The 27,462-nt window shown below is 35.4% G+C and overlaps 1 protein-coding gene across 5 annotated transcripts; it reads left to right on the top strand.

The window, feature by feature from the left end:
- Positions 1-857: 857 nt before the first annotated feature.
- LOC144852507 (tetratricopeptide repeat protein 9C-like) lies at positions 858-27,462 on the top strand. Of its 5 annotated transcripts, none has more exons than XM_078710352.1 (4): positions 858-970; positions 14,846-15,156; positions 21,366-21,554; positions 26,905-27,462. In XM_078710352.1, the coding sequence occupies exons 2-4, from the start codon at positions 14,874-14,876 to the stop codon at positions 27,027-27,029; spliced, it is 597 nt and encodes a 198-aa protein (XP_078566478.1). In that variant the 5' UTR covers positions 858-970; positions 14,846-14,873; the 3' UTR covers positions 27,030-27,462. The 5 variants fall into 5 exon arrangements, with proteins under 5 accessions (XP_078566478.1, XP_078566477.1, XP_078566481.1 ...); XM_078710351.1 differs by lacking the exon at positions 858-970 and adding an exon at positions 1,450-1,543; XM_078710355.1 differs by lacking the exon at positions 858-970 and adding an exon at positions 10,773-10,792.

Genomic DNA, 27,462 nt, shown 5'->3' with positions numbered 1-27,462 from the left:
TTTTAGAAGCCCATAGACTTGAGGCTTTCAGTTTTATTTATGCCCCTCCCTGAAAAAAAATGTATAGTATCCAAAAAAGAATTTTATTTAACTTTCATACTTTTCAACATTATCCTACAATTTTTACTGTAGGATAGTGACAATGTAGTAAATCTTATTTCCATTCCGGGTTTTAATACTAAAACGATGGCCTAAGCACCTTTACTTCTGCTGCCTCTAGCTTATGGAATGACTTACCCGCCTCTATTAGGTCGTGTTCTTCCAATTCCACCTTCAAATCTGCCTCATCTTTTTCTTTATAACTAAGCTCTCATACCTTTAATCACTTTTCTTTAAATCCATTTAAAGCACAGATAGCTATATTGTCACAGAAGACTCCATACAATAACTGCACGGTCTTTTTATTTTTATTTTCGATGGTTCATATGTGATTACTATACTAATAAGTAATGGAAGGAATAAGTATAACATAAACCCCACACTTTCCTAATAAAGCATAAAACCTGGAATTGTATCAAGAATTAATATATCATTTTTTTACAGTCCAATTTACAATGATTTTATATTTTAATTTATATATGATAAAAATAATATGACATATAGGGTACATTGCAATCAATTACATTAATCAATCACATTACAATTAATATACTTGCCTATTAAATTGGATAAAACACATAAATTATTTTGTTTTAGCATTAGACCTAATTTAAAACACTTGCGATGTTGTTGTGATCCTGAAAGAGAAAAAATATACTGTATGTTACAAATGTTTATTTTGATTCTCTACAAAAAACGTGTCTCGGTTGTAAAAGACTCATTGGGCGCTCCATAGCTGCGGCCGGAATGAATCGCGGCCGGAACGCCGGAGAGTGAAGCGCGGTCGGAGTGATCTGTATTCTATTCAAGTCCCAATTAAAGCAGGCAAATTCAATTGTTTACTCGCTAAAATAATTGCACTATTGTTCAGGTATATATATGAAAAAGTTAACCTAACCTGTTTGGTCTGGAAAACTTCAAATTAATTAAATTTTACGTTTAATAAATGTATTTACTTTTGTTATGTCAATATCATAGATAGGCCTAGGCCTATGTTAATTAGATTAGTGGATAATGAGACCGAGATTGCTTTCATTGACATTATTAGAAATGTGTTGTGTTCAATAAACGATTAACATTTAATAACTCTCTAAAAAGTTATAATTATTAAAGAGAATAAATATAATTATCATAGAATCTACTTACATGGTCGTAAAACATACTAAAATGTGCAAATTTACGTAAATGTACTTGTATAATTGGCTTTCGAACTTTTTATCGGTTTATCGCGAAACATTGTCTCTGCTAGGCTGTAAACTTTTGATTTTACGTGTTATAAGTTCTTTGATTTTACGCACTAGTGATTTGGACGCCCTCTATAGTTTTGCATTAACTTCCCTATACAGTATTTGCATTTGAGAGGAGAATACGTAAAGGGGATATCCCGCCTAGCTGTGCTTTTTTCGTATCTGCAGTGTTTTTACATATTATATTATACTTTTAGGTCAGTAGTTTTTTTGTTTATAGTATAAGTTATTATGATTTGCATCTAAAAATGTAATGAAACTGGTAAGTTAATGGTATAAATGTAGTACAAATATATTTTACATAGCCTAGGCCTAGTAGGCCTATAGCATGGTCGTCCTGGATGGGTACGGAGGTGTCTGATTGGTTCCGTCTGATCGGCCGCCAGTTATGGAATTTCCAAATTCATGAAACGCCAGAAAGGACAAAATATGTATTGTTCATTTCGGCCGCCAGAATTGTAATTGTTGTTGAATATGTATGACACGGAATGTGTGTTGAAATGTTAATATTTACTAATAATATAATTTATTAAGTCGAATGGGTGGTCTTCCAGAAACGGCGATATTTATGGCGTGCACATTGTCATCACTACAGTGATATTTTCAGTAAACTTTGCACTCTCCGTTTATAATGTAAGGGGCCGTCCAAAAACTAATTTTCCGCGATTTTACCTTCATAGTTCATTGAACCTCATTTTCGCGGAACGTGCGATACAAAAATATTCATTCGGAATGCTCGCGGAACGCAATTGATGAATATTCATATAAACAATCAAAATGTTGCCGCCCACATATCGCGAGTTCCGCGGGGAGCCTAATTAAATGTTTACAATGTACCAGGAACTACGACTAGGCTAAAACGGAAAAACATTACATTCAGAACTAATGAATCAACTAGGTCCTTTTACGACGATAATCTCGTATACAGTAGTATCCCTCCTAGGCCCAGCTAGCCGATATGTCAGCTAGCCCAGTCTAGTTAGTAGTACCCACGTCATACAGTAGTATAATAATAATTATTATTGTTTTGGCGGCCTACACTATAAATGATTTAATCCTACCTTTTGTTAGCGAATTATAAAAAACAACGACACCTAGGCTAGGACACCAACAATAAAATATGCAAAATAAATATATATTCCATGTTAAGATTTAAGATAGGCCTTATATATACATGTGTAAAGAAAATGCCCGACTAGAATTTGGATGGAGGGAAAAAAACATGTGAATCGTGGGAACAGTTTAGAGCAGCTAAAAGAGTATTATATTACGTTTCATGTCATGTGACACAAAATCCAGGTACACGATCTTAATTAGCCACCCCTCGTACCGAGTTGAAAAAAAAACATGTGAGAGGTTGCGGTAAACAGAGAGTATCGTGTTTCATGCCATGTGACCAAAAAAAACTAGGTCTGTATAATTACGGTCTTCTGTCGGCAGTCCTTTTGAGCGACCGACTGAACGTTCTGATACTATATTTAGAATGAATTGTTTACGATCTTTTTTGTCGGGATCGTTTCTGGATGACTGGACGTTCGCTATATTATTTTTATTAGTTGGCCTAGTTCATTGTGTTGGATCGTGTCTCTACGTTAATTTACAACGTGGGAAATTTATATTCGCCGTTGAGTAGGTATAACACGCACGAAGGAAACGAATACGATTACAAAATATTATATATTTTTATGATCAAAGTTGCTGCGACTGAGAGTGGATTCTGTGTATTGTGTACGATAGTTTATACCATGCATTGTACTTATATACTATATCGTTCTTAAAATAATTGTAACTACTGTAAAAATAAAAGATTATGCTTTAATACCTTCAAACTGTTTTGTTTTTTCTTTTGTCAAGAGTTCACAAAAATATTTTTGGTTTTTTTATTTTTTTTAAAACTTTTTATGGAGGTATATTTTTGCGCGATGGACGTTTTGGCCCACTTTTTTTTAGGACGAAACGTCAAACTTTTAAAATGCGAAACAGAACAAAATTGACTATGTATGAAATATTATTGCCGATGACAAAATTGAGTTTTGTATTGTTTATATCCAGACGTAATTAAAACATTAAATTTAATTGCCACCGAGCGAAATTGTAGGCCCTAGGCTAACTAATCCGTCCAAGCTGCTACTCCCGCCTCACTCATCGGCCATGGTCCGCCGTCTCTCGCTCGACTCATCTATCCAGGAAATTCCCTATTCTATCGCGAGAACCATGATGTTGGTCTCAATAATACTAAACAGTGGGCTGATTTATAGTTTGAAAACAGCTTACGGCATTTCTTAAGTGAATTTTTATTCAACGTATTCATTCTTCTTTGATGAAACCTTTGCCAATTGCTGTGTAAATCAGTATTTAAAGTTGTGATGCGAAAAGTGTGTGTAATTATTCCACAGGTAAACCAGGCATAAGAAAACCCATCGCCCAACAGGACCTCGTGGTGTGCCGATCTCGAGATCATCGTAAACAAAATTGGTAGAGTCCATTATGTATGGGGTGTTTCCTATTTACGAACCTATAAAAAATGCGCTTCGACCACTGTGTAGGCAAAATATTTATTTCGTTAAATCCCTAAATTGATAATCGCGTATTCTGTAATCACGTTACTGATGATGTAATCTCAGCGACGTACTAAATGCACGTGATTTAATGTGTTGGGGGAAAAAGCTTGCTGTTTACCATATTACATGATTCACGGTGCTATTCGCGTTTTCTTGACGTAAAATCGGCGGCGTGTAAATGAAACAATTGTTTTCACCAAATTGCCGTTGTCGACATAGAGCGATCGGCGGCTAGCGTGGCTAAGCTAAAAAGTACGTATTTTTCAAAAATTACACTAGCCCAGCAAACATATTTGCTAGTTTTGAAATTTCAACTAGCAATTATGAAGAATCTACTAGCAAAATGCTAGTTTGCTAGCGTGAATTTCGAGCCCTGCTCTGGAGCTGGGCCGGGCCGCTGAACTTTCCGTTGTATATGGGTAAAAAAAAATAAAAATAAAAAGAGAGGCGGCTGGATAATCAGGAGCGGGCGGTGACGCTTAACAAGTATGTTTTTTTATTTGGCCTAATTGTAAACAATATTGAAATATAATTTGTTCTTCCGTAAAAATCAATTACCGTAATACCTGGCCGGCAAAGCGTACAAACGAGTTAACACTATATTCTCCAGTATCGGCAATACTTCCGCGAGTTCCGTGATATTGCAAGGCTTCCGCGAGTCTCGCGATATTAATTAATATTCAGTTCCGCGAGAAAATCAAGCTTGAATGATTTTGCCTCATTACCGCAAGAGACGTTCACTTTCATGGTTGAGTAAGTAATAGGGTATATAATCGCGGAACTCGCGGAAAATTAGTTTTTGGACGGCCCCTAAGAATGCTTATTAAAAACCTAATACATTTTTGTTCTCAAATTGTATTATTTAAATAAATTTAAAAATTAGTTTAGATATTTTATAAATTATTTACCACCAGTAATACCGTACTGATGCGGTTATAAGCCCACCCCCCTTGAACATGAAATCCCGTCAAGTTTGGGGGGTGAGCTTATAACCGAGAATCCAAAAATGCAGCGCAGGTATAAGCCGACCCCCCTTGAACATGAAATCACGTCACAAAAACATGCGAGTCGATTGTGTGGGAACAGTTTATAGAGAGTGTAAATTACGTTTCAAGTCATGTGACACAAAATCCAGGTACACGATCTTAATTACGGTACATTTTGAACACCTATCACCTTTGGCCTTTAGATCGTTAACACTAACAGGTCTGATTTACGATGTTTCAGAGCTGTCAATCGTGTAATTTTAGACTATGTATTTTGTTACAAAATAATGTATTACGGCACCTAGATCTTCGAATTAATGGGTAGGCTTATACCCGAGTGCCTCATTTTGCATGAAATTTAGTCAAAATAGGGCTTGTAACCGCGTCAGTATGGTATACTTCATTATTTATATCGATAATAAAACAAGGACATTCTTTCTGTGCCGCGCCTATCAATCTAATTTTTTTGCTGTTTTATACGATACGATTCATATGTATGTACCCTCACTGTCAAACAGATACCGGTACCTTTTAATACGTTTGGGATACATTTGAATTCTTAAAGCTCATCCTCTCACACCACGAACTAACATTTACAACACCTTAAATCTTCATACAGTCCAAGATCGCATACATCTACAACTGGGCTGCCTTGCCTACAGGTCTGCAAATGGTCTTGCTCCGGAATACCTTGCCCTGCGTCTTGCTAGAATTCCAAATCATCGATGTACCTAAAGTGTCAGTGAGAGGAAATTTATCATCCCTTTCCCTAAAACTGAAACTTTTAAGAACAGCTTCATCTATAGAGCACCAACATACCTGAATTTGCTACCCACCAAACTAAAATAAATAATAATAAAAATATTTAATCCCAAAAGAAAAAACTCAACGTTGTGTATAGTATTGTAGAATATATTTTTGTAATATGTACATATATAAATATATTTTTTAAACATAGTTCATCTGTTTTTTTTTCCAATATAAGTTCTTTTTATAATGTTTATATGAGGGCCCCTTGATTGTCAGCTTATGCTGTTTAGGATCATCCTCACTAAATAAGGTTTAATAAAATAATTGAAAAAAAAATAAAAATGATTCTATTTTGAATCTATTGATCATCCACTCGGTGGTAAAAATATTTGGTTCTGATTGGTTTACCCTTTTAACCTCATTTCTACAACGAATCCAATCGGTTTTTAGATGTGTTGGTGGTTTCAGAAATGACGACTTCAGTTGGCAAATATGTAATTACTCGTTGTGAAAAAGTGATCTCTTTTAGGTTTGAAAAGTCTAAGCTGATGTCCTCATGTATTTCTGCTTACATTGCATCTCATTTGAAAGTCTTTGAAAAGTCCACACCCTCGAAACCTTTGATAATTTTGAATGTTTTAATCAAGTCACCACGAATTCGACTGTCATACAGGCAGTGTTCTCCCCAGGATTCACATCAAGCGTCACGCTTCCCCCCCCCTCTCCCCCCGGGACCATTCTGACACTAAGTACGTGAGTCACAGCCCCACCATGGTTGGGGCTGTGGCGAAGCGATTTTTGGTAATTGACACCCTAGATGGCCGGAAATGGTACTCTCGCACGTAACATTCATGTTGAGTGACACCTCTAGTTTGTCCGGAAACAACACTTATAGCGCGCTAGCAAACAGCAAAACGATCATAGCCTACTTTTTCCGCCGGTAAACATACGCGATAAGAAACATTTTTAGCGTTCATTACGAACGTCAAGGGGAAGTCCCCAATGAAAAAAAATATGCCTACTCATCAGTAGGACAACTCTGTAGTTGGTCGGAAAGGACACTTCATAGCGCGCTAGCAAACAGCACGATCGTAGCCTAGCCTACTTTTTCCGCCAGTAAACATACGCGATAAGAAACATTTTTTGCGTTCATTACGAACGTCAAGGAGAAGTCCCCAATGAAAAAAAAATATACTCATCAGTAGGACAACTGTAGTTCAACGACGTTGTTAAACAAGATTTTTCGATGATCTGTCGGCTGGATTATTGAGGTGGGTGCGATAAAATATAAATATAATATACTTCAACGATCGTCGGGTTGAGGTGTGGGTTTAACTTTGGTACTAAAAGTGGACACCCCTAATTTTACACGTATAATGGACTACACCATGCAGGAACGCACATGGTATTTTCTTATCAGAGGGTGCGTGTACGTCAAAAGGAATTGTTTTTCCTTCGTCGTACACGACACACGTACGTCGTGTGAAATTTCTTATCAGAGGGTGCGTGTGCGTCAAATGGAATTGTTTTCCCAATGTATTGAATTGCGTGTGTTGGATCGGCGGTGGTGGGAGGATAAGCTAGGAGTGCGTGTAATTTTTTTTCAACGAAGGCGGCTAGCTCGATTATTGAGGCGGGGGTGGTGCGACTTTAATACTTTCAGTGACCTCCGATCGAGGATCGTTTTTAGCTTGATTATTAAAAGTGTATACCCCTGTATTTTAATGTACGTAACTATCTATACCACGATTTACCACGCACACGGCGGCCGGGACGATAATGTTGTGGTTTACACAAATATGTTCGATGTTTTGTCTACTGTGTAGCGTTTAGAGAAATCCCTTGCAACGAAGACAGACGATAGTTTTGCGTCTCGTCTGAGTCGTGTAAACAAATCTTCTTGACATTATTTTCTATCTACTTCAGTGGTTTTTATTGTGGTAAAACTCGGGAAGGGCACTCACGGCCAACGCAAAAAAGGGCAGGCCAGTAGTGGCCGTGGGTGCTGTTCATTTTCGAGGGCATTGAGGCCAACTGGGAGGGCACCGACGGCACTGGCTGCGGTAAAATTCGAGGCCTGTAACGTTACCGACGAAAGAGTAAATCCCACCGATCCATAGAGAGTCGATTCAGTGTGATATTGAAAATATCATTGATATTTATTATTTAATTTTTTAATACACATAACGTTTTTACAAGAAAAACAATACAATCAATCACTGTTTTATTTACAATATACAAGTTACCGCATTTTTTAGACGATTCAGACAACAGCCAATACTAGAGAGATCGAAAGAGAGACATGGCAGTAACAAAACACGTGTTTACATCTCTCGACGGCGGCCGGTGGTGAAAGCGCGTCTCAGTTGTTATAACACCAGTCTTTTGTTTCTTGGCTCGTGGTCATGTCACGTGTCTCGTATGCATTAGGCTCTTTATGCATGCCGCGCCTCAGCTCTAGAAAGTACCTGCCTGTTATTAATCTATTTTTAGATTGGTTGTGGTTGATATTTTTAAGCGTCACGGATAAGGTTTTAAGCTTCACGGCCGACCGTAAAGCGTCACGGTATAGAACCGGTACCGTGACGCTTCAAAGGCCTGGGGAGAACACTGATACAGGGTTGTTGGGCCAAGAAACTTTAAACGGTCTTAATAAGAATAAGAATGGATAGCTGGAATTAGTTTTGTCGCACAACGTTATTCTCTTTCAAGTGCGTTTATGTCTTGTTGGAGGTATGGATTCCATACCAGGACACAGTACGTAGCGTACTGTTCGTAAATTATGATAAACAGTCTTTATCCATGTGTATAATATAAAGGACCTCTTAATTACTTAAGGAGTTTCATATCTGTTATCACCGTCAGCCAAGATAGCATAGATGCGAAGGCCTAAAAAAGGAGAATCCATTTACCACTCCTTCCAACCTTGATAAAGTCCAATATAGTTAGGGTTTTTGAAAACAAAGACTCGATACCCATGTTTCTCTTTCAAGATTTTTTGAAAGACCCCAACAAAAACATCTCAACATTATGTCATATAGGGTCTCTGTTTTCGAGATTTTTCTAAAACCGAACTACTCAATATTTCATTAGTGTATTATAGGTAATATTAATAATTTTATAGTCAAGACCAATATTTTGGCACATATGGCGTTTCATACATATAATACTTGACCTATTTTTCTGGTGGACAACATAAAAAAAAATGGGGAAAGTCTGCTATAAAAGTCAGGTGTGTACAGATGTTCTATCAAAAATATGTATTTTGAGAAAATGACACTTTTGTATTTCATTTATGTTTTTATGTGTAAAATAAAATGTTATCTCATAATTACTATAATATGAAACATCAGTTGATCTTCAAAAATATTTGTTGTCGATAGATATGTTGATGTAGATGATTTTCCGTGAATAAAATAAAAATCCTATATTTTGAACTTGTTTCACCTTTTGACCACATAAACTGACCTTAAAACCCAAAACTGAAGATGGCATCCACCCCTATCATTTTTGTCACCCCAAAAAGGATACATTCAACAGGGATTGCCTGCTATTAACAAAAAATGCCCCCACACTTTTTATAGAGGAATTTTGTGTATTGGCCTCTCTACTATTGAGTTTACGACTCGAAATTAGTGTGAAAAAAAGGAAACAGTAAACACAGTTTTTAACATAATTTTTCATTTTTTTTTTGGATAACTTAAAATTTCACCATTAAAAAAATATTATTGTTTCATATTACACATATCTCTGATATATTTATTAATGAAATATACACTACATTCTAACAAGTAAAACAAAAATTAAATGAATTAGTACAGTACAAAAGTTATAGATCATTGAAAAAATTGCAGTTTTTTCATTTTTTAGGGAAATTCAACAAAAATGGACGCAAAATGCTTTCCGACCAACTTTGCAGACCAATAATTTTAAAAATAGGTTTCGTTGAGGCTCCAAAAAAAATAGAGTTGTACAACTCTGTGATATCTATAGGTTTAACAAAATTCAAAACTTTTAACTCATTACCGTAGTTCCCCGGGTATAATCCCACCCCCCTTGTACATGAAATTTGCCCGAATTTGGGAGGTGGGACTATACCCGGGGATTTCCCGCTGCATGAACTGAAAATGATGATATTTCTTCTAGCTACGATGTAGGCTATCTAAAAGCTATATTCCGATGTAGGCCAGCAATTATACGGCCAGGCCATCTAGGCCTAGGCGGCCTAATTGGTCTTACCTGTGCTATGCCTACCGTATAGATTTTCCCGAGATTTCTACTAATAAAAAATACCCTAAAATGTGATCTAGGCCTAGCTTCCTAAATCGACATGAACTCGATCATACAAGTTCTCCATGTTCACCCACACGCTCGAGCTCTCTGTGTAAATCGCATGTTGTTGCATGTGACACAAACTCTACTGCACAAGCCGGTCGGTATAGAGGGCGGTGTTTTTTTTACGGTAATCAAGCATGCACAGTAGTGTAAACAACAAGAAAGAATGTACACGACGGAGAAAGGATGTACAGAACGTGACGATTGGGGCATGCTAGCCTTAATGTTGTATTCAACTTAACAATGTTTGATGAGTTTTAAGTCAGCCAAATTCAGAGAAATTACTCTATTTTTTTGGTGAGAAATTGACGTCGGCCTAGCTAGCTACCGTAGGCCTAGGCCCACCTCTGGCCTAATGTTAAATTATACACTGGGACTTTGCCCGGGGATATGCTTGCGTGCGAAGGTAATCGTAAAGTCGGGGGTGGGATTATACCCGAGGTGAGATTATACCCGAGGAACTACGGTATTGTAAAAGTTATAACCTTTTTAACTGCAAAAAACACCATTTTAAAGCAAAAAATCGTATATTTTTTACCACTTTAAATAACCATAACTTTAGAACGGGTAATTACATTAAGTCCTTTCTGAAAAATTAATTTGAATTTTTTCATTGGGATACCTACTAGTAGTTTTTGAGATATGGTAACCCTGTAATTTCACCCTAATTTGCATATTTAAGCTAATTTGCATATCTGGATGAGTGACAGGGATGTGATTTGCAATCTGTTTCACTTTGGGCTGTTTTTTTTTAGATTTAAATAGCCTAACAAGGACAAATTGTTGATTGTAATTTTCCAGTGTTTTATCTTGTGTAAGTTTCCTTTCTACTATTTCTATTGCTTCTTTGGTAGGGGTTTTAGTGAAAATATGGAATGTGAAGAGTGATCAGTTCCTCAACTACTGTAGTTGTTTGAGTTTTCTTTTTGTTGCTAATTTTCTTTTCATCTAGAGTAGAAGCCATTTTAATATTCTGACATACCTTGTTTGTATCTTTTGGTAGGGTTGTGGTTTAAAGCTTATCATCATTAAGCATCCCTTATCATACCAATATGTAGACTTTTCTGGACATTGGTATGAGGGTTAACTTTAGCTTCACTGTTCCTAACATATTTTTTAGGTTGGCCTAATATTATGGTTTTAATTAAAAAATCAAAAATTCTTCTTATATACACTGCAGAGATAATAAAAAAATATACATACAAAATACAAATTCACATAAAATATCAAAAAGTCTACGATCCGGGTGTTCTCTCCATGAGTTTGCGTTGGACAAATTTGGTATAGGTGACCATAGACTGTGGGACAAATGACTTATTATAGCGTTTAGTACGGCTTCGAGGCAGACGGATACGAATATTACTGTAGATGGAAGAAAAGTGTATTCCTTATGGAGTGGGTGGTCTGTTTGGGAAAGTATACGTTTTACCAAGGAGAGAACACCTGCATCATAGTTGAAATTAAGTACGGACACATCAACTCCAATAACCCGACCAGCCCTTCTGGTAATTTTATTTAATAAATCCTTATCTTTTTCATATAAACAAGCCTCCCTCCCTACAAAAAGGTATAACACTAAGTATGGTCGACTGTTAGAACAGTATAAGAATGTGTTTGCTAACATTAAATTTCCTAAGTTGTCTTAACAGATATAGCCGTCGTTGTCCTTTTTTATAGAGTTTTTATGAGGAGAAAGGACATACCCATGTAGAGAACCAGTGCTATTAAAGATGATAGGAGAAGATGTTTTATTTACTTTAACCTGTTGAGATCTAAGGTGGAGAAAATTACGGATCCAAAAAATAAGATATGGGTTAATGCCAAAATTTAGAAGTTTAGGAAGAAGCACACGCCTTTGCAATGTGTTGAAGGCGGAGGAAAAGTCGATAAAAAGAAGACGTGCATAGGAGTTAGAAGATTCAAAATGCTTTTTGATATAGTGGACAAGGGTTGCTATAGCATCCTCTACACCACAATGCGCCCTGTATGCGAACTGCCTGGCATCAAGTTTTGGTTCGACAACAGGCTTAATTAAATTTACAATAAATCTCTCTAAACACTTAATGATCAGTGACGTCGAGGCGATTGGTCGGTAATCATTTAAGTTGTTTGCAGTAGACGATTTAGGAACGGGGACAATTAATGAATGTTTCCAAATGGAGGGAATAACACCTGATTGTAGTGTTAACTGTTAGCTGAAAAATATGGGGGAAATTTGAGTTGCACATTCTATAATTAAAATACCTGCTAGTCCATTGGGACCAGCTGCTTTCCTAATTTTAATTTACGAAAGAGCTGTGTAACGTCTTCGACTGAGATGCTAACAGGATTACTTCCGGTATCTAAATTATTACAAAAAGTGAGAGTCTCTTCCTCAAAATTATTAGTGTCAAATCTACAATAAAATTAACGATTGTGCCAATTTTTCATCATTAAAACCTGTGAGCATTTTAAAAGAGGTTTTATTTTTACACCCAGTTAGTGATTTAACATTCCAAGTCTCCTTGTATTTACTGTTTTCTCTGCAAAAATTTGCTCAATTTTGTTCTTAAATTTCTAAATATTTCTCAATATTTCAAGTTTGATTCAGCTAACTTAAGCCCAGCATTGTCATTATATTGCAAGTGTTTTGGCTTTTAAGGCCACCTTAATATTTTGATCTAACCAGGACATTTGGGTACAATTTCACCTGCTTATGAGGGATAGTTAATTCCTCATAAAAAGAGATATATGATGACACAGTTTGTTATTTCATGGATATCACTAGTGTTATTAATTAGGACACTACATTCTGTAGCCTCTAGGCAGCCTTTAAGCTTTTCAAGATGTTCAGGGTACCATAATTTAATCGTTTTGGTGTCCACCTTTAATTTTTGTTTGTAACTTGACAGTAGCTGTATAATTCCTGATAACTTGAACGAGCGGTATATTACAATAACAACAGTCAAGTGTATTACCTCCTCTTGTTGCACATGAAACATACTGTTTAAAATTAGGTAGGACACTGTTAAGTTTACATTGATTCAAATCGCTTAGTATTAGGACAGGGCTCTCGGGAGAACGTGCTTGGAGTCTATGTGTGTGCTCAGCTATAGCATCCGCAGCAATTGAAATGCTTCCTGGCACATAAACGACAATAACTTTAATGCAACCAAATTCTCTTGGCAAATAAAAAGGCCTAAAAGCAGCATCACGGTAGGTTTGATCAAATTTAACCAGAGCACTTAGTTCATCAGTTTTATTTTTTACTGACCTTATATTTGTTAGAAGAATTAAGGGCAATGGAAGTCCATTTAATCTACGGCGTAAGCGTTGTTTAATACCACCTCTTTTCCATCTCTTCCGATTCTTTTTCCTATATAAATAAGACGAGGGGTTTTGCAATGGCCGCCTCACAACACGTGTATTTGTTACGTAGTTCGTGCAGCTCCTTGCTCATGTATCTCACAGCTAAAACAGCATGGCTTGTGCTGGCGGGTACGGCTAGGCACATCCAGAGCAATTGGGGCAAAAAAATAAACACTGAAAAACATGAAACTAGTTCCACGATACACCATAACACTTAAAGAAACAACTGACAGCAATTAAACCAAACAACATTTCAAAACGACAAAATATAGGAAAATATAGGTTTATGGAAAACGTCACCAACAAAGTTTACACATCATTGTTATCTCCTCCCTCGATGCATAACTGTTACGCAAAGTTGGCCCAAACCCAAAAAAAAGTCAGAAGTGACTGTTTGGACTGTGTCGGTTCACAAAGTAAAGAGCGATATAACAGGCTTAAGTTGAATTTTTTACTGTAACCCAGTTGTTACGACTACTGCTACGAAAAGTTAAAAAAACCCCACTGGTCCATCACAACGATGATGATGTCATCTGAGGTGTATTTTGCAGGAATATTTCGAGCAAAATTTTGAATATTGTTTATGAGCTAGCCTACTCTCTAGCAAGCACAATCATTCCACCATCATGGTTCGCTGTAATAACAGCAGGGAATACTTGCAGGTCAACCCGTACCCATGCCAACTCGTAGCCAAATAATTAGGTACGAGTTTGAATGGGTACGCGTTGGTTTGGGTACGGGTTAGCCAAAGTGGGTACGAGTTGACAAATTATTTGGGTGCGAGATAGCCAAGTTGGGTATGAGTTGTCATGACTATGGGTTGACCACCACCCACAGCAGGGTGCGTAGACTTGTAGCTAAAGTATTTTCCCTCAAATCTTATATGATTGTATTAAATTTAAAATAACGTTTATTGTGTAAACATATTTACTTTAAAAATCTAACAATAGGTCTAAATACCTTTAAAAAAAACTATTTTTCTCAATGCCATTATATATTCATAGTAGATGTCGGTGATTGGCTGGTTCTTGCGTATAATGCAAAGTTGACTTCAATCCAACTTTCAGGAGTGTTGTAACAATCGCGGCGTAAACATCCAAAATGTACAAGATCATCGGTTTCCTGTAAATGCAGGATAATAGTTGTAACAAACGTATCATACGTTAGCGGTTTCCTGTTCAACAGTCTTACGGCCGAGATACTACCGTCAGACACGTCATTTTCGCGTAACAATCTACTCGATCGGTTTCCTTTCCACTTACGATAAATCGTCATAGTCGTAACAAAACTGGTGTACTTCAACTGGAAACCAGGCTTAAGGAATACACACTTCACTGCCTCTCCACACTTGCCAATCAAAAAACAGATTGGTATCCTCGGTTAAAGGGCCCTTCTTTCAGGCCTTTCCTTAACTATGTATTACACTTATTTTATCTTCCTTATTGTGCTTGGTTTTGAAAAATGTACAGTATGTCTTTGCTGTTGTCGGATCTTACATTTTTAACATTTTTTATTACAGAAAAATAGTTTGAAAGAAAAGTTATACAATGACTGAGATAGTTGAAGGTAGAACAACTTTGCCTTCATCAGTAGCTGGAAAAATCATGCAAGCGGATCTCTACAAAACAGAAGGAAATACATTATATAAACAGAAAGAGTACAGAAAAGCAATAGGAAAGTACCATCGTGCATTACTGTTCATAAAGAGTCTGCAGCAGAAAGCAAACCCTCTTACACAAATGTTGCAAATTTCTGACCAATTTGTTATATCTGATGAAATGAAAGAAAAAATGAAGATCATTGAAATTGGATGTTACAATAATTTATCAGGTAAAAAAACGGTAGCATTAATACAGTATGTATTCCTTGTCAATTTTCTGCTTACCTTAACTTGTGCTTACCTGGTTATTAATACAGTCGACTCCGCCTAAGTCGAATTCGCGTAAGTCGAAAAATCGCGAAAGTCGAATTTTTATGAAAGTCCCAATTCTTTCCTATACATTACTGTGTAATTTTTATTTGTAAGTCGAATTTTTCTAAGTCGAAATTCGTCTAAGTCGACGTCTTTTTGCGGTCCGAATACACACATTCTTTAGTTATTTATATCGTATAAGTCGAAGTCACAAATCACGCGACAACAACGCGCTAAAAAAGCCGATGAAACGTACGTAATTCGATAAACAAACGACAGAGGATATAATGTGGGACCATATCGGTTCTCTCAATCAGGTTGTATAGTATAGGCGGCGTCCTACAACTCGCGCTAGTGTATAGTGTATGAGTTCGTTTCAGAGTTGAGAACTTGAGCGGCGTTTTGTGGGTACCCATTTTGTGCTAGACAGATGGCAATAAACAATGGATACCGATTTCGAATAAGAACCGAAATGTATTTATTATACGTTTTCGTATTGTTTCGGGCTTAAACCATAAAAGAAAATACAGTTTATCATTGCCAATAAAAGAGGCTTAGCATTTATTAGGCCTAGCTAGCTAGCTAAGCAAACTCAATTCAAGAAGGCTCATCGCGTGGGCCGCGGTCGCGACAGGGCAGGGTCTAAGGCCTAGCCATAGCGCGGCTAGTGAGTGAACCTAGGCCTAGGCCTAGCATTTTTTTTGCAAATCTGTAAGTCGAAGTTCGCGTAACTCGAATTTTTATACCGGTCCCATTAGATTCGACTTAGGCGGAGTCGACTGTAGTAGGTATCCCAATGAAGCGAATTTCGTTACAGCATCTTTAACTTATGCTTACCTGGTTATTAATAGTAGGTATCCCAATGAAGCGAATTTCGTTACAGCATTTTTGAACACGTTCGTGACATTTCGAAAAGTGTTGTGTCTTTGAGGTTAAAAATATACTATTTTTTATGTACCCATGTGAATAAAAATGGTATGTCTGGAAAGTTCTTGTTTAAGGGTTTATTGTGCCCAGACTTTCGCTCATTCTCTTTTTTTTTTTGCAATAGCTTTTATAAATAGGCCTCTGGGTTTGTTGAATAGATAGCTGCTAATTTTCCTCGTGATTTTAAAGATTTTATATTTTTAATATTTGATGTTTGTGGGTAATCTGTTATACATTTATGTAAGAGCAAAATTCGTAATAAAATTACATGTTACATCGCAAAGTCGCCCAACACAAAGTCGCCTCATCGCAAAGTCGCCCCATCGCAAAGTCGCCACTAAAGATTTCATCTTTATAACTATTACTTTTAATTGTCTTGTTAAAGGTGTAGTGTAATTTAAGTTTCAATGTATAATATACAGGTGTGGTATTGTTATCTAAGATATTCAATGCTGTATTGTTTGTGAAGAAACTATCCTCATCTACAGGAGACTATATGCAATAATGCATCAATCTTGCTTAGCAAAATCCCAGTAAAAAGGCCTATCAGGAATACCGTAAAGTCCCAACATTTTTGCGCTTGCCTTTAATTTCCACAAACATGAAATGTTGCAGGAAAATTGCAAATTTTGTCAGTCCTGTCTGCTTGATATGAACAAAAATGTGTATATAAGAATTAGAATAGATTGTAATCATGTATTCTTTGAAAAACATGATTACAGATTATCTATGGAATCTATGTAAAACTTTCACCTACATTTAAGATTAATTTAATAACTCATTTACAGGAAAAACCCTTAATTATGAACCCTAATTTAACAAATTCTCAATTTTATGAACTCAAATTTGACGTAATGACGTAAATATATTCATAATACGAAGTGCAGAAAAGTTATTTATTTATTTTATTTATATTATTAAATACAAGTTTGAGAGGAGTGTCCATGAAAAATTTAAAGATATTATTCCTAATACCCATACTGAAGTGACTAACAAAGCACTTAGAAATGCCAAACAGTTATCACAGGGTGTTGAAATGCATAAAATTAAAATTACGCAATTTGATATTTTTGCGCAATTTCAACACAAAATAACACGGAACGTGTAGGTAATAAAAAGAAGAAGCCCCGCCGTGTTGTACTAGTAGCCTCTCAGGTCACAGTACATCGATCATCGATCATTTAATTTTGTTCGCGATAAAATGATGTTTTGATCTAAATTATTTTTACTTTGTTCGATGAATATTTATTAATAATAATTAAATTGTTTTTATTTTCTATTTTACAGGTCTAGGAGAAAGATGTGTGCCTTCAAAAATGACAATTTGTAAACATAGTTTAAGATATTTAAATATGAAATTTTATAGGTATCGAAGGCTACGTCTGTGTCTTTTATTTCATATGCAACAAACTAAGTATTTAAAACAATCTTTATTAATAAACTAACTATTAATTATTAATTAGTTAACTATTATTAGTATTACAATGAACATTTTTTGATTAAAGCCCGGAAAGGCAATCCCATCATTATCCATTATAAAATTGCATCATATCACCAAATATGTTGTAAAAATGATGACGTGCGTGTGTGTGTATTCGTCGTATGTCCGTGTACGTATTATTCCGTGCCTCTTCACTGTCTTGTTCAGGCCTAATTTAAAATTAAATAAACACCCGGTATGAGAATACAGTTGACTCCGCCTAAGTCGAATTCGCGTAAGTCGAAAAATCGCGAAAGTCGAATTTTTTTGAAAGTCCCAATTCTTTCCTATACATTACTGTGTAATTTTTATTTCTAAGTCGAATTTTTCTAAGTCGAAATTCGTCTAAGTCGACGTCTTTTTGCGGTCCGAATACACACATTCTTTAGTTATTTATATCGTATAAGTCGAAGTCACAAATCACGCGGCAACAACGCGGCTAAAAAAGCCGATGAAACGTACGTAATTCGATAAACAAACGACAGAGGAGATAATGTGGGACCATATCGGTTCTCTCAAGCAGGTTGTATAGTATAGGCGGCGTCCTACAACTCGCGCTAGTGTAATAGTGTATGAGTTGAGTTGTTTCAGAGTTGAGAACTTGAGCGGCGTTTTGTGGGTACCCATTTTGTGCTAGACAGATGGCAATAAACAATGGATACCGATTTCGAATAAGAACCGAAATGTATTTATTATACGTTTTCGTATTGTTTCGGGCTTAAACCATAAAAGAAAATACAGTTTATCATTGCCGATAAAAGAGGCTTAGCATTTATTAGGCCTAGCTAGCTAGCTAAGCAAACTCAATTCAAGAAGGCTCATCGCGTGGGCCGCGATCGCGACAGGGCAGGGTGTACTAGGCCTAGCCATAGCGCGGCTAGTGAGTGAGCCTAGGCCTAGCATTTTTTTTTGCAAATCTGTAAGTCGAGGTTCGCGTAACTCGAATTTTTATACCGGTCCCATTAGATTCGACTTAGGCGGAGTCGACTGTGTTTATAAGGTATGATAATTAGATTGTTTTATAACCAAAAGGATTGAAAGGAATTTCAGTAAAATGATCATTGTGCTGTTGTTATAAAGGCTACTCACAATTTCTGAAACCAATCGGAGCTGTGCCTTCTGGCTGATATGTTTTTCTGATGACCTGAGATTCCCCTTTAAAACATGCACACGATACTGTAAGATGGTTGTTTCGTGGTCAAAATCCAGCGTCGTAATTTTACTAATTAACTAAAATACCTGCATGTAAAACGACGATAAGTATTTTTTATTGCTTCATTTTGAAAAGTCAAAACCATAATAATATTAAATAACAGTAGACATTATACTTGTCAATAAATGCAAAATGATATACTGTAATAAGTATCTATCTATAATTTACGTAAGGGCAAAATTCGGTAAATCGCGCGTTATCTCTAGAATGTTTACTCGATGGTATATAAAGTTGGTTCGTACCTTAGGTACTGATTTTAACCACCAGATGTAACCCTGTTTACTAATTAAATTGAGTTAGATAATTAGTTATTGACGATTAAAACGAATTTAGGTTCAACGATTTGCCCCAAATAGGGGTGTTTTCTGATCGTGGTATACACTGTCTAATGGATGTCCTCTTGAATATACCTGCACACAATAATACGAGGATGCATTGCATTTTCCTATCTCCTCCTATGATAATTGTTTTTAATGGCTGAAAACCTGTTGAACAGCTCGAGTACAGTAGTTCATAATGTTGAAGACAGGCCGATTTTCTTTAAAAAATACTATTTTGATAGAGTTAATATACATTTATACAAATGTATTGATTTGCGATGAATGGAACATTCCAATCTCTCAGACTCCCAGTTTGTAGATAAATTTATGGGCCCCTGGAGAATAAACTTAAAACTTTGACAATATTGTAAATAAGTATTAACCATTTTTGGTCGCCATTTGAATCGAAATTTTCTTAACTGTGAATGTGGTTACTGTTAGGTACATAGGTCTATACAAAGAACATTTATTACTGTGACTGTGGTTAGGCTCTACTGCTGGATATAAACACATAATATACAAATAAAAACTGTATTACTGACAGTTGCTTCTCAACGTTTGTATTAATAATTATAAAAAATATAAACGTCGTAGTGGTGTATCGTTACATGTACTTTACTATTTCAATCGACTATAACAGGGAGAGTTTTTAAAAAGTATTAAATCGTAAGTGTTTTACTCTATTTAGTGGTATATTATTGATAGGCCTATAAAACATTTAATACAATATTTCGTTACTGAGGGAATAAAGAATATATTTAAACATTGTTCTTCCCATCCTCTTCCCCATCCCTCAACTCTAATGTTATATACAAAACACAAATTGGGTTTGTTTAAATGAGTTCAAATACAAAATTTTTAAGACAAGTTTCTCCTTCGGAAGTAGGCCTAATTCCCAGGGTGCTAATTTTAGTTGACTACATAAATCATCGTGTCTATTTATTCGTTTCTGTAAACGACAATGTACTATAGTCCTGCGGTACATACATTTGAAATCGCCAGTTTTTTTACGGTGAAATTACTGAGTATTCGAGAACCATTTATGGACACGACCTAGATGGTAGGCGAGCATACCATCTAGTAATAATAAGTAGCCTATAACACTCATTGTCTTACATAACGCTGTTTGTTTTATATAATCTACTATACGATATCAAATTTATACACTATTATTATATTATCCTACAAAAATGAGCTGGTATCCACTTGAAAGATTTATATAATTGTGGCTCTGGTAACTAATTTTTTCGAAACTTTAAATCAGTGGAAACTTTCAAAACAAGGAACTATTTTTAAAATGATTTTCAAAAAGCACATATTATGTATATAATAGGATAAACATTAATGTATACAACATTTAGCGCGACCAAAGTAACAATGCGATCGTTATAAAACGCAACTGATATGATTAAAACAGCGTACTACTGCAGCGGCGGCACTTCATAAAGGTTTAAATACCATACCGAAATAAAACCGTGGGCGACTTTGCGTTGGGGCGACTTTGCGATGAGGCGACTTGACTAAATCCCCTTGAAAAATACCCGAATATAATATTATACAAGGATGCTTTGCATTTACCTATCTCCTACTACGATAATTGTTTTTAATAACTGAAAACCGGTTACGGGTAAACAGGTTGAGTACAGCATCATAATGTTGAAGACAAACCAACTTTCTTTAAACAATACACACATGTTCCTTGGTGATGAATGGAGCATTCTAATCTCTCAGTCTCTCGGGGTGTGTTCAGATCCATGGAGTTATCCTTCCGTATCACAAGCAATGTCATATTATAATTAGCGTCGTAACAGCAAAGTGTTCAGATTTGCTTAACTAATACTTTTATTAGAAACGATTTGGGCGGACATCTGGTATGCAAGAGTAAATTTGATTAGTTAGAGGTCAAAATCATTGATGCATGACTTTCGTATCGTAAGCGTCGTTTACTAATGTTGTACCTTGAGCTGTCATAACGAATGAAAGATCAGTGTCGTAAGAGGTGGCTTCAACTAATCTTTTCCTGGTTCAGAGCTATGGAGTTGTATGCTGCGTATGATATGCAAACATAACTTTGTATGTCTGAACAGGCACCATAATTATTTGATATAACACTGGATTATTATTATTACTGTATTTGTTTTTGTTGTCCACTTCAAGAATAATGTAAACATTTTTTTTCCTCCATAGTGTGTTTACTGCAGGGTACACAACCTAACTATGACAGAATAATTGAATATAGTAAATTTGTTACTGAACTGGATAAAAAGAATGTTAAAGCATTTTACAGACAAGGCTTAGCTTACTATTACAAACACAACTTTATGGCTTCATTGGAAAGTTTTAATCAAGCAAAGCAACATTCACAAGGCATAATTGGTATGTTTCTAGAGAGTGAAGTCAGGTTATAATTCTCATGGAAACAAAATATTTATAACATAAACCTGTCATCAATCAATCAATCTTGTAAAATTTACTTTTTGTGTATAATAATATCACCAATGAACACAAGAATTTGCATCGACGGTGAGATCAAATGATTACCCAATAGTATCCCTATATTAAGTCTAAAAAGGGCCAATCTGGGAAAAACTCAACTGATTTGAGTTATATAGGTTCTATATATCCACCAAAAAAAAGTTCCAGCTCATCTGGCCTGGGGAAAGCCGCCATTTTGGATTTTTAAAATGGCCGCCATAAAATACATATTTTTGCTCATATGTCAGCTTCCACATCATGTATGGATATGATTTTGGTGGCAAAGTATATGTTTTGAGGGTCAATGAATCCAAATACAGCATTTTGAAGTTTACTGAATGTCCGCCATCTTGTTTTTCAAAATGGCCGCCATAAAATACAGATTTGTACTCATCTCAACTTCTACATCGTGTACTATGAACGTGATTTTAGTGACAAAGTGTAGTTGTGAGTGTCAATCGAAAAACAACATTTTCGTAATTCACTCAATGGCCGCCATTTTGTTTTTCAAAATAACCGCCATTTTGTTTTTCAAAATGGCCACCATAAAAATACAGATTTTTGCTCTTATCTCAGCTTCCACATAATGTATGGAAGTGATTTTGGTGGCAATGTATATATTTTGAGGGTCAAGGATTTCAATTACAGCATTTTTTGAAGTTCACTTAATGGCCACCATTTTGTTTTTCAAAATGGCCACCATAAAATACAGGTTTTGCTAATTTCGTAGCTCATATACATAATGAAGACATGATTTTGATAACTAAGTCTATGTTTTGATTGTTACAGAATAAAAAATCAGCATTCTAAAATACAGAGTCGGAATTAAGTGATCAGATCCTCTTATTCCATTTAGGACCAAACTTCATAGTTGAAGGCTACTGCTCCACTGGCTTTAGATGTTGCTTTTTTTTTGCATACAGTTTGTTAAATACAGTAATAGTTTTAAAATTCCCAATAAAACTGGCACAACATATAATAATAACAACATTTATGTACAATCCCCTTTGTCTAGTCTCCGAGATCTATCGCTATCACAATCCTCATTATTACTATGTCAACGTCGTGAGTTAATCACAAGATCGAGTTCCATACTGATTACGACCAAAGAGGTACACAAGAAGATACCAGAGAGTGTACTGTAACTATCATTCGCGAGAAGAAACTAATAAACAAGATATTCTAAAGAAGTTACATAGACATGTAAAGAGAAGCATGGCCAACTTGCAGTTAAACGTACAACTTATGGATAAAGCAAGTAGCATATCTTATGAATACATGGTAATACACTAGTCACCCTAAATGGTCTGCATTTATGTTTAAATCTAGCTGCTTATCTGCCATCCTAATAACCTTCGATCAACCAATGTGACGTAAAGTAATGCAAATAGTTGGAGAAAGAAAACTGCACAACATGATTGTGCAATTGGGAGCTCCAGGTTCAGATATAGCATCTACAGTATGCTTTCATATTTGCAGCAGCTGGTCATGGCCAAAATGCCAAAAGTGGAAGGCTATATCTGGAAATGCTGAAAGACAAATTTCAAGATACATAAGGTTTTCTCTATTGTGCTCATGTCTGAAAACTGATTCTTCACCATTATAACACGTTGCATGATATCCATTCTTTTGGAACATCTTGTATTGTATGTATATGGAAATTTGTCGTTCAGGCAAATTGGCCATCATGGTCAATTGTCCTATACTGTGTCTATATCTGGAGACAAAAAGGTACATCCTCATCTCGTGTCATCATTATATGATACATAGCTGCATCCTCTAAGAGCTTTAGAATATACAGCTCTCTTTATAGTTGGTTATGCACAACTTCAAAACCTCAACCCACCAGTATGTCCAATATAACCAAGAAAGCTCCTGAAAAGACAAACTCCTCCGTGTCTGATTATTATGACTGGTAGATGAGCAGCTAGATATACATTTTCAGAGTGGCTGTACCAATGTATAAACTGTTGACATGTTAATTGGATAAAAAGGAATGATCGGCATAAACTATCGTCGATTTGTCCAGTTATCGCATTATACCTACATGCATAAATCCAGACCAGTTATGGTGAAGTAGTGTTAGTCCCCAGTGTATTAGGTAACCATCCATTCAGTCACATAAGATATGTTGCTTTAAATTGCTTTACTTGCTTTATCTATAATGTATCTGATTGGAATATGCTTAACTAAAGTTGGCCATGCTTCTCTTTAGGATTTGGAAAATATCTTAAAATGTTGTCTAACAAACTTTTATAGAATATTTTATTTTTAGGTTCTTCACGCGAATGATATAGTTACAGTACATCGCTGATATCTTCTTGTGTACAGTATCGCCTGGGGTCATAATCATTGTGGTTCCCATATATTATCACCAACATATTGACTTATTCTCGTCATCACTTTCCAACTGTATTTCAAAAGCTGAAATTGGTTTTTATTCTGTAACCTTCAAAACATAGGCTTAGCAAAATCATAATCATAGTAGCTCATAAATTAGCAAAAACCTGTAGCTTATGGTGGCCATTTTGACAATTAAAATGGTGGCCATTGAGTGAACTTCAAAAAGCTGTATTAGATTTCTTGACCCTCAAAACGTAAAAATTGCCGCCAAAATCACTTCCATGCACGATGTAGAAGCTGAGATATGAGGAAAAATCTGTACATTTTATAGCAGCCATTTTGATTTTCAAAATGGCGGCCAATGGGTGAAATTCAAATTAATGCTGTATTTGGATTCCTTGACCGTCAAAACATACATTTTGCCACCAAAATCATGTCTATACATGATGTAGAAGCTGAGATAAGCACAAATCTGTATTTTAAGGCGGCCATTTTGAAAAACAAGATGGCGGTCATTGAGTGAACTTCAAAATGCTGTATTTAGATTCCTTGACCCTCAAAACATACACTTTGCCACCAAAATCATTTCCATGCATGATGTAGAAGGGAGATATGAGCAAAAACCTGTAATTTATGGCGGCCATTTTGAAAATCCAAAATGGCGGCTTTCCCCAGGCCAGATGAGCTGGAACTTTTTTTTGGTGGATATATAGACCCCATATGACACAAATCAGTTGAGAAACACTTGTTTCTAATTTTTTCCCAGAGAAAGTGTAAAATGGGGATACTACAAAGCAATTGCCTGCTATTAAAGCTTTGGTACCAAACAAACACACCTTTTGTACTCTTGTGTCTCATCCTGTTTTCCTTCTATAGAATGTTGCCAATCAATTGTTTATTTAATATCAGGATCAGCAACAAATCTTAATGTTAAAATCGTATGCGTAGTCTGATTGCTCTATTGGCATATTATCTGCATCAAGAATTGACAAGAATTTTAAATAAAAATCGTACTAAGGAAATTCACTTTCTTGCAACCAGTTTTTAAGTAATTCTTGAAACCTGAAACATCTAAATTTCATTGTTTTATTCAAAAGAAAGCCATTATAATTTTTACTGGAGGATCTCAATCTCACACCAAACAACTATTTATTAATTAAATATTTAAACTCAACAACAGCTATGTTAATGTTTCGGTTCAGTAATATCCAGATTCCTTCACAATTTAATACTTTCTTTTCATATTTTTATCAATTGAATTCTTATAATACTAGGTCTTCGACTTTTTTAAAAAGTCTCATTTTTTGCTGTCAAAATTATTTCATTGTGATTTACTATTCTTTTAATGATTGATATTGATAAGCGCATTTATATTTGCCATAATGAATGATTACCACACTTCAGCCGAAAGTATTTTATTTATGAATAAATCCTTTATGATGACGTCGTGTTTTTTCGGATGAATTCGGATTAAAATTGTCTGAGCAACAACATATTAACATGTTAAAGAAATGTGGATACGTAGAATATAGATGCGCGGTCTTTTAAATGTGATAAACTATGACGTAAAAATATGAAAATATGACTTTTATAATTCAACTGGCCATATGATGACAACATCTGATGCGCAAAATTTGTTCATGAATTCAACAGCTTCCAGAAAACGTTTTAATCATGAGTATCACTTTTCATTCTGAGGAGCTATAACATATTGAAATTTACTGTACCTTGTTGAAAATTAGTGACCCAAGTTATTCACGCTTATGAACATGATGACGTCACCAAAATTTTAAAAATGGTAAATCATCTGAAAGATAATTGATTGAACTAGACAATATCAAAATCTTGAGGAAATTGAGGTACGGATAAGCGGAGATGTGCTTTATTAAATGTGATGAGCTATGACGAAAGAGACAAAAATCCTATGTTTTATATTTGGGTGGCCATACGATGACGTCACAATATCCGGTTAGCCATATTATGCAAGATCCGATATCTACAACTCATCACCTTCCAGAATATGTAATAAACAAAAATTTATTTTAGAAACTATGGCTGTTTAAAAAAAGACATTTTTGAACTTTTTCATAAAAAACGTGCGCTTGAATTGTATAATTTGCTGTGCTCGCATGACGTGATTTTAAGTCGAAATGGTTTCAAATTTGATAAAAAAAAGTACTAGAAAAGAATGGAAATACATAATTCATGCAAAAAAAATATGTTTTTACGCTACATGCACATTGAAATTTTGAATACGCGTGTAACTTTGTGTACAACACGCCTTTTTTTATCCACAGAAAGTTTGCCATTCATATGAATTAAGCTTTTACCAAGTTTCAATAAAAAATTGGTTTTTATTCTATGATCAATCATTAACAATTCTTAAAATCAACTCTGATGTCATGCAAATATAGGAGGTGCACAACTTTACATAAATGTCCATATGTTGACAAAGTTATGATATCATATGTTTTCACATTTTAGAGATACGCGAGAAAAAAATGACAAAAAGAAAGAAGAATAGTGAAAGAAAGAGAAAAAAATAAGAAACAGGACAGTTACAAGGAGTTATCCGCCGAGTGTGATAACTAAAAAGTTCCTGACAATAACAAGGGTTTATTATTAAGTGCGGATAACCAATAAAGCAACTACAAATAGCTTGAATCAATTTTCTGAGCTATATTGACAATTCTTTGGATGTGGCTGACTCACTTTGCAAACTGAATACCGCTACTTTGCAACAAGAACTATAAAGTCATTAGTATTTAGTATCTATAAATACCACTAAAAACGGTATTGCTTCTATGATGTGCAACTGATAGTGACACTAAATCATGATCAATTATATTATTATTATTTCCTCCAGCTTCGGACAAAATGGTAATAGTATTGTTATTTTCATTTTCAGATCCAAGTATCAAGAAATATATTGCAAAATGTGAGTCAGAGTTAGCTAGTCAAGAGGAAAAAACAAAAAAAATGTATAAAAACATGTTTGGCAAGATGTCAAATGGATCAGCATGTTCATCATAGCAGGTCTTCAATTAGATCTATCAACTGTATGTGTTCCCTTCCAGCCTGACCAACATATGCTAAGAAAACCTACGGTTGGCTTTTTTTTCTGTTTTGTTATGTAATTTAAAAAGTTTACTGAAGACTTTTCACTCTACATCTTACCGTCATATGCCATGGATTAAAAGTGAGCTTTCACATCAAAACCGTATATGAAGGGGAAGTTTTTTTAACAGAGCATGACGGTTGTACAAAGTGTCTTCTGCCCTGTTGCTTTCAAGTGATGACAGTCAGCCTCCTCCTAGACCTAGACTACAGATCCTGAAATGCGGGCTTGGCGGGTGTGATTTAGTATATTCAGTGTTAGCATGCTAGATCTACAGTAGGTCAGCAACGCAAAATGATGAACTAAAAACACCTAATCAAAACCTAAATAAAGATGCTTTATAATGAA

The sequence above is a fragment of the Antedon bifida genome, chromosome 9 (assembly GCF_963402885.1).
Source record: "Antedon bifida chromosome 9, ecAntBifi1.1, whole genome shotgun sequence".
NCBI lineage: Eukaryota > Metazoa > Echinodermata > Crinoidea > Comatulida > Antedonidae > Antedon > Antedon bifida.
Note: the sequence above shows the minus strand (reverse complement) of the source record. Positions and strands in the feature narration are given on the sequence as shown.